This window comes from Physeter macrocephalus, chromosome 17 (assembly GCF_002837175.3).
Source record: "Physeter macrocephalus isolate SW-GA chromosome 17, ASM283717v5, whole genome shotgun sequence".
NCBI classification, from domain to species: Eukaryota; Metazoa; Chordata; class Mammalia; order Artiodactyla; family Physeteridae; genus Physeter; species Physeter macrocephalus.
In genome coordinates this window covers 13,322,336-13,335,135 of record NC_041230.1, presented here as the reverse complement: position 1 = coordinate 13,335,135, position 12,800 = coordinate 13,322,336, and the positions used below count along the sequence as shown (strand labels likewise).

Here is a 12,800-nt window from a genome sequence, read left to right as displayed (position 1 = left end):
AAACAAAATTGAGTTATTTGTAGTGAGGTGGATGGACCTGGAGTCCATACAGAGTGAAGTAAGTCAGAAGGAGAAAAACAAATACTGTATGCTAACACATATATATGGAATCTAAGAAAAAAAAATGTCATGAAGAGACTAGGGGTATGACGGGAATAAAACACAGACCTGCTACAGCACGGACTTGAGGATATGGGGAGGGGGAAGGGTAAGCTGTGACGAAGTGAGAGAGTGGCATTGACATATATACACTACCAAAACGTAGGGTGGATAGCTAATGGGAAGCAGCCACATGGCACAGGGAGATCAGCTCAGTGCTTTGTGACCACCTAGAGGGGTGGGATAGGGAGGGTGGGAGGGAGGGAGACGCAAGAGGGAAGAGATATGGGAACATATGTATAACTGATGCACTTTGTTGTAAAGCAGAAACTAACACCATTGTAAAGCAATTATACTCCAATAAAGATGTTAAAAAAAAATTCATAGCAGCATTCTTCATAATATTCCAAAAATGGAGAACAAGCCAAATGTCCATCAACAGGAAAACAGTTATATATAATCTATTAATTCATTGAGATATTGCACAGATATTGCAAACTAACTCCAAATATATGCAACCACATGGCTGAATTCCAGAGTCATAATGATTATCAAAGGAAGACAGACATAGCAATATTGTGTACTGTGGGGTTCGATTTATAAACCTTCCAAACTAATCTATGGTGACAGAGTCTAAACACTGGTTACTTTTGTAGAAGGGGATATTAATAAGGAGGGAAGCACAAAAAGCCTGAGAGGTGCTGGAAATACTGTATTTCTTTTTTTTTTTTTGTGGTATGCGGGCCTCCCTCTGTTGTGGCCTCTCCCGTTGCGGAGCACAGGCTCCGGACGCGCAGGCTCAGCGGCCATGGCTCACGGGCCCAGCCGCCCCGCGGCATGTGGGATCCCCCCAGACCGGGGCGCGAACCCGGTTCCCCTGCATCGGCAGGCGGACGCGCAACCACTGCGCCACCAGGGAAGCCCAATACTGTATTTCTTGACCTGTGTGGTGGATACTCTGGCTTATATATATGTGAAATTTCATAATAATGAACTTTAATATTTGTACATTCACTATGTGTAAATTACCCCTCAGTACAAAAATTACAGAAAATAGTAAAGGGGAGATCTGTGTAGATGTCTCTTCTAAGAATGAGAAAAGTCCTTGAAGAAGCTTGGTAGTTCAGCTGAAATACAGTCAACAACTTTTGGATGGCACTGGAGAGCCAAGAGCATTTTTTTTTTTTTTAATGTTTCCCTCAAGTGTCAGAAACTTGACCACGTTTTTTATGTTGAGCAGAGAGAAGATGGAGATATATAAGAGGTAGGAAATAAATGAAGATGCACATTCCTGATGCAGTGGACAGACTCATGTATGGTTCCCCATAATCCCTGCCTCATGGTGTTCACACAGTTTTGATACCCTCTGCCTGAATCCTAGCAGGACCTTTATTTACTTCTAAAGAACAGAATATAACAAAGGTGACAGAAGGTAAGATGTAAGAGATAAAGTATATGTGTAACATCTCTCTTGCTGGAGTCTCTCACACCATTACCTGATTTGAAGAAGTAAGCTGACATGTTGTAAGCTGCCTACGATTGCAGCTTTGCAGAGGACCCAGCTAAGCTGTGCCTGGATTTCTGATCCACAGATGAGAGATAATACATGAGTGATATTTTAATATTAAATAGAGTGATTTTTAATATTGCTATATAGCAATAGATAACTAATACACCTGAGAAGGTAGGTGAAGGTATGACCTAGACGCTGCTTGGGGAATTAGCCATGGCTGGGGATGAGAACTCTTCTGAGAGGTGAGAAGGAAGCCACAGGGATAAATCAGTAAGGGTTAGAAGGCCAGAAAAACAAGTGAATGGCCTTTATTTTCAAAATGAACTAGGTCATATGCTGAGATCTCAGTGGCTAGGGAGGTGGTGATATTTGGAATAAGGTGTGAGTAGACGGGGAAGTGGATGTAAGACACAAAGCTGATCAGAGGCACAGAGCAGATATGGAGGGGACCAGTTAGGAATTTGTTAGCATTATGCAGGCAAAAGATGATTATAGCCTGGACTAGGGTGATAGTGCTGGAACTGATGGAATTGGTGGAGATGATGGATTCAGGAGAAACGTATGATGAAATATGATCAAGATTCAGGGATGGCTGGATATTGGGAATGATGAAAATGGAGGTGTTGAGGGGCTGTTCAAGTTTGTTTTTGGCTTTCTCAACTTAGTGAATGGCAAGGCCATGAATTGAAATGGGGAGACGAGAGGAGTGGGCAAGATCATGAGGTCCTTTTTAGGCATGATGGGTGTGAAGTGCCTTTGAAACATTCAAGTGAAGATGGAGAACTGCGGGAAGGGGTGAAGGCTTGAGACAGACTCAGCAGGGCTGAAGAGGCGCTGGCCAGAGATACTCACTGGCTGGCTGAGCAGCCTGAAGGAACCCTAGAGGGGAGAGATCATGAATCTGCGTCAGTGCTATCCACACACTTGAAGTGGGGCTGACAAAGGCTAATGTCCCCTTGAGGTTTTACAAGACAGGAGGGTAAGAAGATGACAAGGCTAGGGACTGCTTTTGAATATCTCATTTACAAATGGAAGGATGGATGCATGCAGGGATGTATAGATAAATAAATGATTGGATGCAGGTAGAAAAGAGTGGGAATGCAAAGTATAGTTGGAGGTAGTAATCTGCAGAAAAAGAAAGGACTGTCTTTTCTGAATCTGGAAGGAAGTTTGAGATATCGTTGTTCTCTATTCATTATGAGTAATAATATATGAATATTACTAGAGGTAAATTTATTAAGCCACTAACTTTGGGTCAGGCAATGTCCTAATAAGCAGTTTCAAGTTATCTAATTACATTCCCAAACAATACAGTGGTGCAGAAACTATTATACTCTATCTTTTTCTAACATAGGCTAAGTTTAGCAAACTGAGTATATGTTCATCATATCCCTAGTATTTTGTCCTTGGGCACAAAGCTAAACCACATTTCTATGACAAAACACGTAGCCTAATGCCCAGTTCTTGTCAATGGAATGTGAATGGACGTGACTATGTATGCAAGTGGATATGACTACTCCTCTTCTCTCCTGTTCCTCTTGGCCAGCTGGATGATGCCAGGGCCACCTTACAGCCACATACTGACAATAGAATACACCTGGGCCCCTGAATAGATATGTGGTACAGAGCTACCCTGCTGACCCACATTATACCATGGCACAAATGAGAAACAGTCTTAACCAGTTGACCCACCAAGATTTTGGAGTTATCTCTTATAGCAGGTAGCACCAACTCAGCCTTGAGTTGATGTCAAAGGCACAGGGAGATCATGCAACTTTCCCAGGGTCATGAGGCTAGTAAGTAGCCAAGTTTACAGCTCATCTCTTACCCAGTATATCACATTTCAACCCTAGTAAAGACAAAGAGTGTGATGGGATTGGGAAGACAGGGGAAACACAGTTCAAAGTGCTCCATGACCACCTAAGACCCCAGGAAGGCTGCAAAAAGAAACTGCCCATGGAATTTCAGACACAGTCATTCCCTGGTAGTCTGCCAGCTGCCATGCCACCCACCTGTACAGGTGCTTCTGGAGAGGCCTCTCTTCACTGTCCTTAGTTCTTGCCCATGCTCCAGTAGGGGAATCAGCTCTGGTTTGGGAACAGGATGCCCTGTGCATGGAGAAATAAATGGGGCATGGGTATACAGGTAAAGACAAAAGGAAAACTCTCAAGTATACTGGAGTGTACACATTTAACACACCACCATGAAACCCCAGAAAGGGGATGACTCCTTCCAGAAGGTTTTCCCTAATTAAATCAATAAGATTCAACTTTCCCATGCATCAGAACTACTTAGACACGCCTGGTTCTAAACACAGAACAAATTAAACCAAATCTCTGGGCATAAAAACTGAGCTCTGGTTGTTTTCAAAGCTCCCCAGGTGATTCTGATGCCCAAGGATGGCTAAAAACACTAGACTAACTCAACTGATAGTCAGTTATCTGAAGTAGGCCATGACCTAAAATTGCTACCCATTCTGAAGAAAAAGCCTTCAATCCAGGTTGGGAAGACAGGGCTGAATGTGGGGACCTGCTGCCTTACTGGCTGCTGCATCATCCTGTGGCCACTTCAAGGATGCTGGCCTGATGATCTGGACCAAGGAGAGAAAGCAGACAAACAGAGACAACTGGGTTGGTAGATACCAACCCAGGAGCCAGCACCACCTCAGGGCTTCTCATTACGTGAAGTAATAAACTTTGTTCAGGGTGAAACCTGTATGAGGTGGTTTTCTGGTACATGCAGCCAAATATATTTTGCCAAATTCAAAGGCTAAGGGACAGGAGGACTCTGGAGAGAAGTCAATGACTTAGACACCAGGACCACAGAAACTCTGATTAGAAAATCCTGTACTGTAAGCCAGAGTGCACCCAGCTGTCACTGAGCAAATGTTCACGGATGTCTGCCTGGCACCAAGCTCAGTGATGGGGCCATGGAAAAGGTGAACGAGATATTCCTTCGCCTCTGTTGGACCTAAGCTCCCTGACCCCTCAGGGACTTGGCTCGTATTGGTCCCTCCACCTGGAATACTATTCCCCAGATGTCTCCTTTCAACAACTAATCACAATTGTCATAAAATAACACTGGATTTACTTCACTGATGACTGACCTCCTGGGAGAGACTATGTGGACACAAGGCTGGGAGAGCCCTGTCAGAGGTAACCATTTCTGGGTAAAGTGAACATTTAAGGTTCAGGTGGGAGAACACTTGGGATTTATTAATTTATTATATATAACAAATGCATGTGTGGCACTTGCTATGTTCCCAGTTCTATTCTAAGCACTTTAAAGATACTAGTTCACTGGGGCTAAGTGGAAGGTTACTAAAAAAATATGATAAAACAAAAATAATCATGGTCCCAGCAAGCTCATGCTGCCGACTCAAGTCTGTGAGTCCTGCGACTGTTCTTTCTTCTGAAGGGGAAATCAGCCAACAGCCATGTGAACGCTGAAGACTCAGCACTAAGCCCAGACTCTCTCAACAAGTCAAGAGGCAGGAAAGAGAAAGGAAAAAGAAATAGCCTTCTCAGGTGCCCATCAATGCCATTTGAAAATATGTCTGTGTACTCTCTAAAATTAACTCCCATAGCCTCGGAGAAGCAAGGCACAGGCCTTAGGACATAAGGGACGACTGTGCAGGTACCAGGGGTCAAAGAAGCCTTTTAGCTGAGATTGTGTTGCTTAGAAAGACCCCAGTAGCACTGATGACTAATAGCTTCCTGTCTGTCTAATTCACCATGTTCTTGGAGAACGTCCCATTAACCACAGGTCCTGTTAACTGGGCTGTGAGGACATCTGACCCAATCAAGCTGAATTCCAGATCATGGGAATCTGGAATAAGGATGTCAGATTGAGGTCAGCTTATGTTGGACACTTGGGTAAAATCGTTGAGAAGAACTACGTTTGTTATACAGCAATCCTTGATGCAGACAAGGAAACCAAGCAAGAGGAGGTTAGATAAGAACATGCTGGGGCTGGAGGGAGAAGGGAAGGCAGGTTCCTCAGGTCTTCTCAACCAGCCATGCTTAGAGAGAGAGAGTGGAATGAAAGAGGCTGTGGGTACCACACAGGTGAGGCCTTACCCAGTGAGACCAGGAGGCCACAAGTCTCCAGCATCACCTCCTGGTATAAGGTCCTCTGGGCCAGGTCCAGATGTCTCCATTCCTCCCCAGTGAAGGTTACGGCCACATCTTCAAATGATACCAATGCCTGGAAAGTCAAACAGAGGTGGTGGGGTGCCTGTACAAGTCTACTGCTTGGTTAGTGGCAAAAGTCCAGAGAGACCCAAGGCCTGAATCACTGAGTATCTCCTGAGAACCAAGGTCTTTGCTGGGCTCAGGAGGGAGGTAGCTGGTGCCTTTGACAGAATACAAAGGTGCAGGAGAGAAAAGCCACCTATATGGGAATCCACTGGAGAGTGACACAAAACAATGGTAATCTTGTGTGGACTGTGAGTCCATTACTGTAATTCAAGTAATGATAACAGCAGCAGCAGCTGAGCCTCACTGGTTTGCACTGTTTGCCTGCACCTAAGGGCTTTAGATGCTGTGTTAAAGCAACTAAAAGTCTCTAGGTCTGGAGCTAGACTTCCTGGGGCTAAAATCCAGCCTTTTGATGCTAATTTCTTTGAGCCTCAATTTCCACATTAATACAATAATAGTACCAACTTCACCATGTTGTTGTGGGAATTTAAGTGAAAATGTTCATAAAGCAAACACTGCAGTGCCCAGCACATGTCAGTGCTCAGCGTGTATTTGTGAATTTCATTAATCCTCCTGCAGCCCATGGGGTAAACACCATCACTGTCTCCATTTCACAATCAACAAATGGGGACTCAAAGTCAAGCTGCCCAGAGTCATATGTCTAATGAGAAGGGGCAAGATTTGAAACCACGTCCCTCTGGTTCAGCCACGGTGGGGGAGTTAGATTTAAGTATGATGGGAGCCCCAGACGGTAGAATCTTTATTCATCAACTGCTTACTGAACACCTGGTACAGGCCCAGCACTCTTCTAAGCCTGGGGATAAAGCAGAGAACAGGACTCCACTCTTGTCAAGGAAAGATCCTTGACAAGAAACTAAATAAATGATCAAGATAAAGTCATATGGCCCTAAGGGCTCCGAAAAAAACCCCAAAGTGAGTGAGATGACTACAAAGATTATGGGAGACTTTATGATACCGGAGACTTTAGATGGGACAGCTGGGGAAGACCTCTCTGAGTGGATGTGGAACAAGGCTGGAATGAAGTTAGGGAGCAAGTCAGGTGAGGAAAAATGGGTAAATAAGAGAAGTTCTGAAGGTGATCAGAGCTATGATGAGAGCAAACAAGGTGGCATGCTGAAGAATAACTTAAGGCCTGTCCATGTGTTTACATGCCTTGTGACACAACATTCCTATGCACTGTCATTAAGGAATACTGTAATGGATTCACTTTTCAAATATAAGTAAATGTGCTAGGAAAATGGGTTCACTGCCATAAGTGGCAAGCCAACTTCATTTGTAGTACCCAGATGCCATCTGCAAAGATAAATTCAGTGACTGGCTTGTCTTCTGGTCTGTCCAGGGAACTTCTACTCCTACTACACGAGCACCAATTCCAAAAACGCTGCGCCCACCTCACCTCTGCTCTAGAGGCTCTCTCATCCCAGTCTCCCAGCTTTCAGCTGGGTTGAGGCCCGAGGCAGGGAGGCCTGAGGGTCAGACTCCACCTGGGTGTGAGACTAAGATAATAGCAGGACCAGGAGAGTCCCTCTCTGGAAACCACATCGAGAGTGATGCTCTCTGGGTCCTGCTGAGCACTGAAGGACACACGTCACACGCATATCCTCTCCAGTTCCCTCAACCGACAGAGAAAAACAGTTAATAGTCCAATTTTAGACCCGAGGGAATGGAGGTCAAGGGAATGGAGGCCAATCGACAAGCTCAAGGTTAGAGCCAGAAATGGGTGCCTCTCCTTATAACACCTGAACCCCTGGCCCGGATTCAGAAGCCTGGGTTGGAAGTGATTAGCACTGTCGTTCCCACACTCCATTCTCACTGGACCTCCAGATCCGAGATTATTAAGAGGGAAAGGCGAAAGGTCCCGGGATTCCCTATATCATATCGAGTGGAATTGTGCTGACAGCGACCCCAGCGCACATGGGCCTGCGGAACCCTCCACTCACCAGCTCCAGCGCCGCCATGGGGCCAGTGGGCAGAGCGGGACGACGAGAGGCGGCAACAAAAGCCGGTCCAGCGGGCTCAGCCGACTCCTCAGGCCAGCCCTGGGCGGGGGCACATGGGACCTGAGTGTCCGCGGTGTGGGATGCGTACAAGGCCCCGGGAGCCGCCTCCGGGACCTGCGGAGACCGAAAGCTGGGGCCGAGCTCGGAGAGTGCTCGGCTGACAACCCGCTCGAGCGGCGGGTCACGGCTCATACAAAAGCATAGAGGTGGGTCCCATTCTCCTCGCGGTCCTTTGCTCGGTCTTGAAGACCTTTTTCTGAGAAGCGGCCAATGCCCAGTGCTCCAGGCAGAAAGTCCCGTCAGGACACACCGGCCACTTCCAAACGACGCCCTAAGACCCGACGCCAGCAGCTCCGCCGAACCTGCAGCAGGGAACACCCGCCTCCGCCGTCCGTCATTGACTCGGCGCCCGCCGCCGACGTTCGAAGAACTGCCTTGTGGGTAACGTAATTTCTGACTGCATCCGGGTGAACTGGGAGCTCACTTCCTGTTTTCTGTGAAAACTGTACCCTGAGGCTCCAAAGAGGGGGCGTGGCCTCGTTTCTTAAAGGCACGCAGATTTCCTCGTCCCTTCAGGCAATGCCCCGCCCTTAGAGGTCTGTAACACGTGACCGATGCCTTGACCTTCCGCACTGTACTCCTGCCCCAGCGTTTCTCCTCTCTGAGCCAGGATTTACAATGGAAAATGAAGATTATTCTTTAAGATAGTAATTTAAAGTGTTCCCCTAATCCGTGGTTTCCAACCCACAGACCACATCAGCATTACCTGGGAATTTGTTACAAATACAAGGCCGTAGGCCCCACTTCAGACATACTGAATCATGTACTCTTGGGTGGGGCTGCGTACCTGTGCCTAAGCCCTCCAGGGGATTTTAATGCTCCAACACGGTTAAGAACCGGACTCTTTAAATTCCAGTGAATGAGACAAAACTATCTACTTCCTGGGAGATAACTAAAAAGTGCTTAGCACTAGGCCTAACATAATGATAAGTACTTAAGAGCTTTTGCTGTCGTTTTATTATTATTTTATATTAGTATTATTGGCAATGTCTTCACAAGGATCTGGCATACACTGCTGTGAGAATAAGTCTGATATACTTCTTTGCAGAGTCATTGGTGGTATTTGTCAAAACATGAAATATATTGACTCTCTGGCTCAACAAGAAGCCTCCTAAGTAGTGTTTAAGACTTTTACATAATACAGTGTTGTACCATTTGGCTCATGTAATTTTTTTTTAATGGTCCATGCAGCAGAGTTTCATAATACAGTTTCATAATACAGCAGAGTTTCATAATACAGTTTCATAATTATGAAACAGAGTTTCATAATACAGGTAAATCTATTGCCCAAGGGATACTTCCTTACAGGCCACATGATTCAAAATTTAGCATCACCAGGAGTAATTGCCAGCAGGCCTAAGTGAAGAGTAAAGTTGACATGGTTTCCAGTTTGTTAGTTAAGATAACGTTATTTTTCATTTTTAAGTCATAGGAACCAGGACCTCACCCTTCCAGCCCTCAGGGCAGCCAGGCACAAATGAATGGTCATGAGACAGCCAAGTCTAACACCCAGGGTCTCAGGGTCACCAAGTCTTGTTCTCATCAAGGGACAGTCAACCCATGACCCAAACTTAGAGTCCACAAGAAGATGGCAGTAAACCCTGGGGGTTGTGAGAAGTGAAAGCATTAAGTCCAAAGAGGCATTACAAGGATGGAGCAGAAATGAGAAAACATAATGATGACAGCTTCACAATCACTTCTGCCCATATTCCATTACCCGCAACTCATTCACATGGTCCCCAAATGGATTGATGACCACCCAGCCAGTTTCTAGCACAACCCTTTAATTTTGTCATCAGGTATCCTTTTTATTATTTATCCTCTACATTCCACACTCTCACTTACTCCTTAATGTGACAAGCCAAAACCCTGTTCTGTCTCTGACCTCATCTAAATTTTAGAATCTCAGAGTGATGTGTCATATTACACATCTGGTCCAGATTTTGTTCCTCTAAGATCAGGAAGCTCAAAACAAAGCTAAATGTGGCTACTACTCAGACCTGATGTGCAACTGCCAGTCAAAGACATGATGGAAGGACATAAACTACTGGGAAAAAAACCCCTGCCAGCTGAATTTTCTATGCACAGCAAAGTACCTTCCAAGAACAGTGTGAAATAAGACCATTTAAGGCCAAAAAATGTGAAATTAATGGAAAAATAACCCTCACAAAATGACAATCTAAAGATCATGTTTAAGGTCAAAGTAAAGTGATTCCAGTTGAAAATTCTGCAATGATAAAAGGAATAAGTATACAAGAAAGGTGTGTTTGTGCATTTATACAACCACTCATTAGCTATATGAAATCATATTTCCTTTTTGAGTTAGAAAGATGAACTTACCATGTATATCCTCAATAACACATAATTTAATATGGGGAAATTGTTCTAAATCCATTATACTGTCCAAATGGAAGTAAAGGAATTTATAAATCTGTACTTTAATATGTTAAAGATATAAATAGATGGAAAGATATTTTGTGTTAATGAATTGGAAGACTGAACACAGTAAGGATGTCAAATCTCCCCAAACTGATATATAGTTTTAATACAATTCCTATCAAACTAACAGACAGGGCAGGGTAAACAATTTATATTCAACTAGTTTGAATAATTTCAGTGGGCTCTAAGTTATAGGGGTGGTAGCTGGTTGCCTGGTACCTGGCCCTGGAATGATTAAGGCAGAGGAATATTGCTTCCTGGGGCACACAGGCAGATAGAAGAGGTATGGCTCTGGATTGGTTAGTTTGCATGTTCTGGGCTGAGTCCTTTGCTATCCTCAAGAATTGGCTAGCCCTGGGAGGGGCAGTCTCTCCCCAGTCAGAGCTGCCCCTTCTAGGGCTAGCCAATTCTTAAGGGCAGCCATACCTTCTGAATATACATTGTTTACCCTGCTCTGTCTTGCCTTTCTCATGGAAACCCCAATAGTCTGTGGCCTAAACCTATCTCTTGCTCCTGCTTCTGTTTTCTGAACAAAATCTCCTGTGGCCCTGCATGGCATGCCATTCCTCTTGTTTCCAGGGGAACTGAGTGACATTATAGGCTCCTTTCAGTGGCATTGAGCTCTCCATGTTGTCACTCAGTCACCTTTAAAGATTAAGACCCAGGCACAAAACAGTATGTGTGCAAGTGAGAGAGAGGAGGAGAGACTATAAAGGGATAAAGGGATATCATGGGGGAGATTTTCATGGAGATAGAATGGTTCTGTATCTTGATTGCAGTGGTGGTTACACAATTCTGCACATGATGCAATGAGGTAGTATTACATGTACACATATTGTATGAGGGTTAAATTCCTGGTTTTGATGTTCTAATAATTACCTAAGAAGTAACCAGTAGGGAGAAACTGAGTGAAGGGTAACATGCCTTCTCTACTATCTTTATGAATTATTTTGAATCTATAATTATTTCAAAAACAGATCATGTCACTATCCTACTGAAAACCTCCTATGGACTCCCAGAGCAGTTAACATAAAATCCAAATTTCTCATCATGACCTACGAAGACTTGTGCCCCAGCCCCCTGTGCCCTGTATCTCACCGCCTTCCACTTTCTTCCTTCAGCCACATTGGCTTCACTTGCTTTCTTCACTAGACTAAGCTCTTTTCAGCCCAGGGGTTTTGGCACATGCTAGTTCCTTTATCAGCAATGCTGTTCCCCACCTTTGAACCTGGTGAGACTATTCCATCCTGCAGGCGACTGCATGATGTCAGCTTCTGTTTACAATGCTGTCCATCCTGAAGTTTGTACCTTAATGTCCATTGTCCCTCTTTTACCAACGAGAACACTGAGAAGTGATATTAGCAGGAAATGACAGATCAATATCCCTTACGAATATATCAATAGATACAAAAATCTTCAACAAAATATTAGAAAACCAAATCCAACATCATTTAAAAATTTATAAAGGATTATACACCACAACCAGGTGGATTTATCCCAGGAATGCAAGAGTGGTTCAATATAAGAATATCAAGTGGGGACTTCCCTGGTGGCACAGTGGTTAAGAATCTGCCTGCCAATGCAGGGGACATGGGTTCAAGCCCTGGTCTGGGAAGATCCCACATGCTGTGGAGCAACTAAGCCCGTGCGCCACGACTACTGAGCCTGTGCTCTATAGAGTCCGCGAGCCACAACTACTGAGCCCGTGTGCTGCAACTACTGAAGCCTGAATGCCTAGAGCCGGTGATCCACAACAAGAGAAGCCACTGCAATGAGAAGCCTGTGCACTGCAACAAAGAGTAGCCCCCGCTCGCTGCAACTAAAGAAAGCCCGCGTGCAGCAATGAAGACGCAATGCAGCCAAAAATAAATAAATAAAATAAAATAACATTTAAAAAAGAAAAAAGAAAATCAATAGACCACATTAATAAACAGAAAAAAGACATGATAATCTCAATTGACAAAGAAAATGCATTTGATAAAGTCCAACACCTTTTTATAATAACCATAATAGTAATAAACACTCAGAAAACTAGAAAGAGAGAAAAAATTTCTCAATGTGATAAGTGGTATTTACAAGAAAGCCACTGTTAAAATTATACTCGATAGTGAAAGACTGAAAGCTTTCTCCCCAAGATTAGGAACAAGACAAGGATTCCTGCTTTTACCGCTATCATTCAACAATGTACTAGAAGTTTTAGCCAGAAATTAGGCAAGAAAAAGAAACAAAAAGCATTAAATTTGGAAAGGAAAAAGTAAAACTACCTCTATGCACAGATGACATGATTATAAATATAGAAAGTATCATAGCGTCTACCAGAAAAACTACATGTATTCAGAAAAGTTGCAGGGTACAATATCAACATGCAAAAATCAGTACATTATTGGTGGGAATGTAAAATGGGTCAGCTGCTGTAGAAAGAGAGTTTGGTGGTTCCTCAAAAAGTTAAGCATAGAACTACCACATGGC

At 44.2% G+C, this 12,800-nt stretch overlaps 1 protein-coding gene across 1 annotated transcript in view; it reads right to left on the bottom strand.

Moving 5' to 3' along the window:
- Positions 1-8,242, bottom strand: part of ZNF599 (zinc finger protein 599) — an 18,397-nt gene extending 10,155 nt beyond the window's left edge. Inside the window, exons 1-3 of the mRNA XM_007118974.4 lie at positions 7,773-8,242; positions 5,692-5,818; positions 3,625-3,720 (exon numbers count right to left, since the gene is read on the bottom strand). Coding sequence (XP_007119036.1) covers positions 3,625-3,720; positions 5,692-5,818; positions 7,773-8,024 — 475 coding nt within the window. The 5' untranslated portion in view covers positions 8,025-8,242. The remainder of the gene's footprint in view (positions 1-3,624; positions 3,721-5,691; positions 5,819-7,772) is intronic.
- Positions 8,243-12,800: the final 4,558 nt, after the last annotated feature.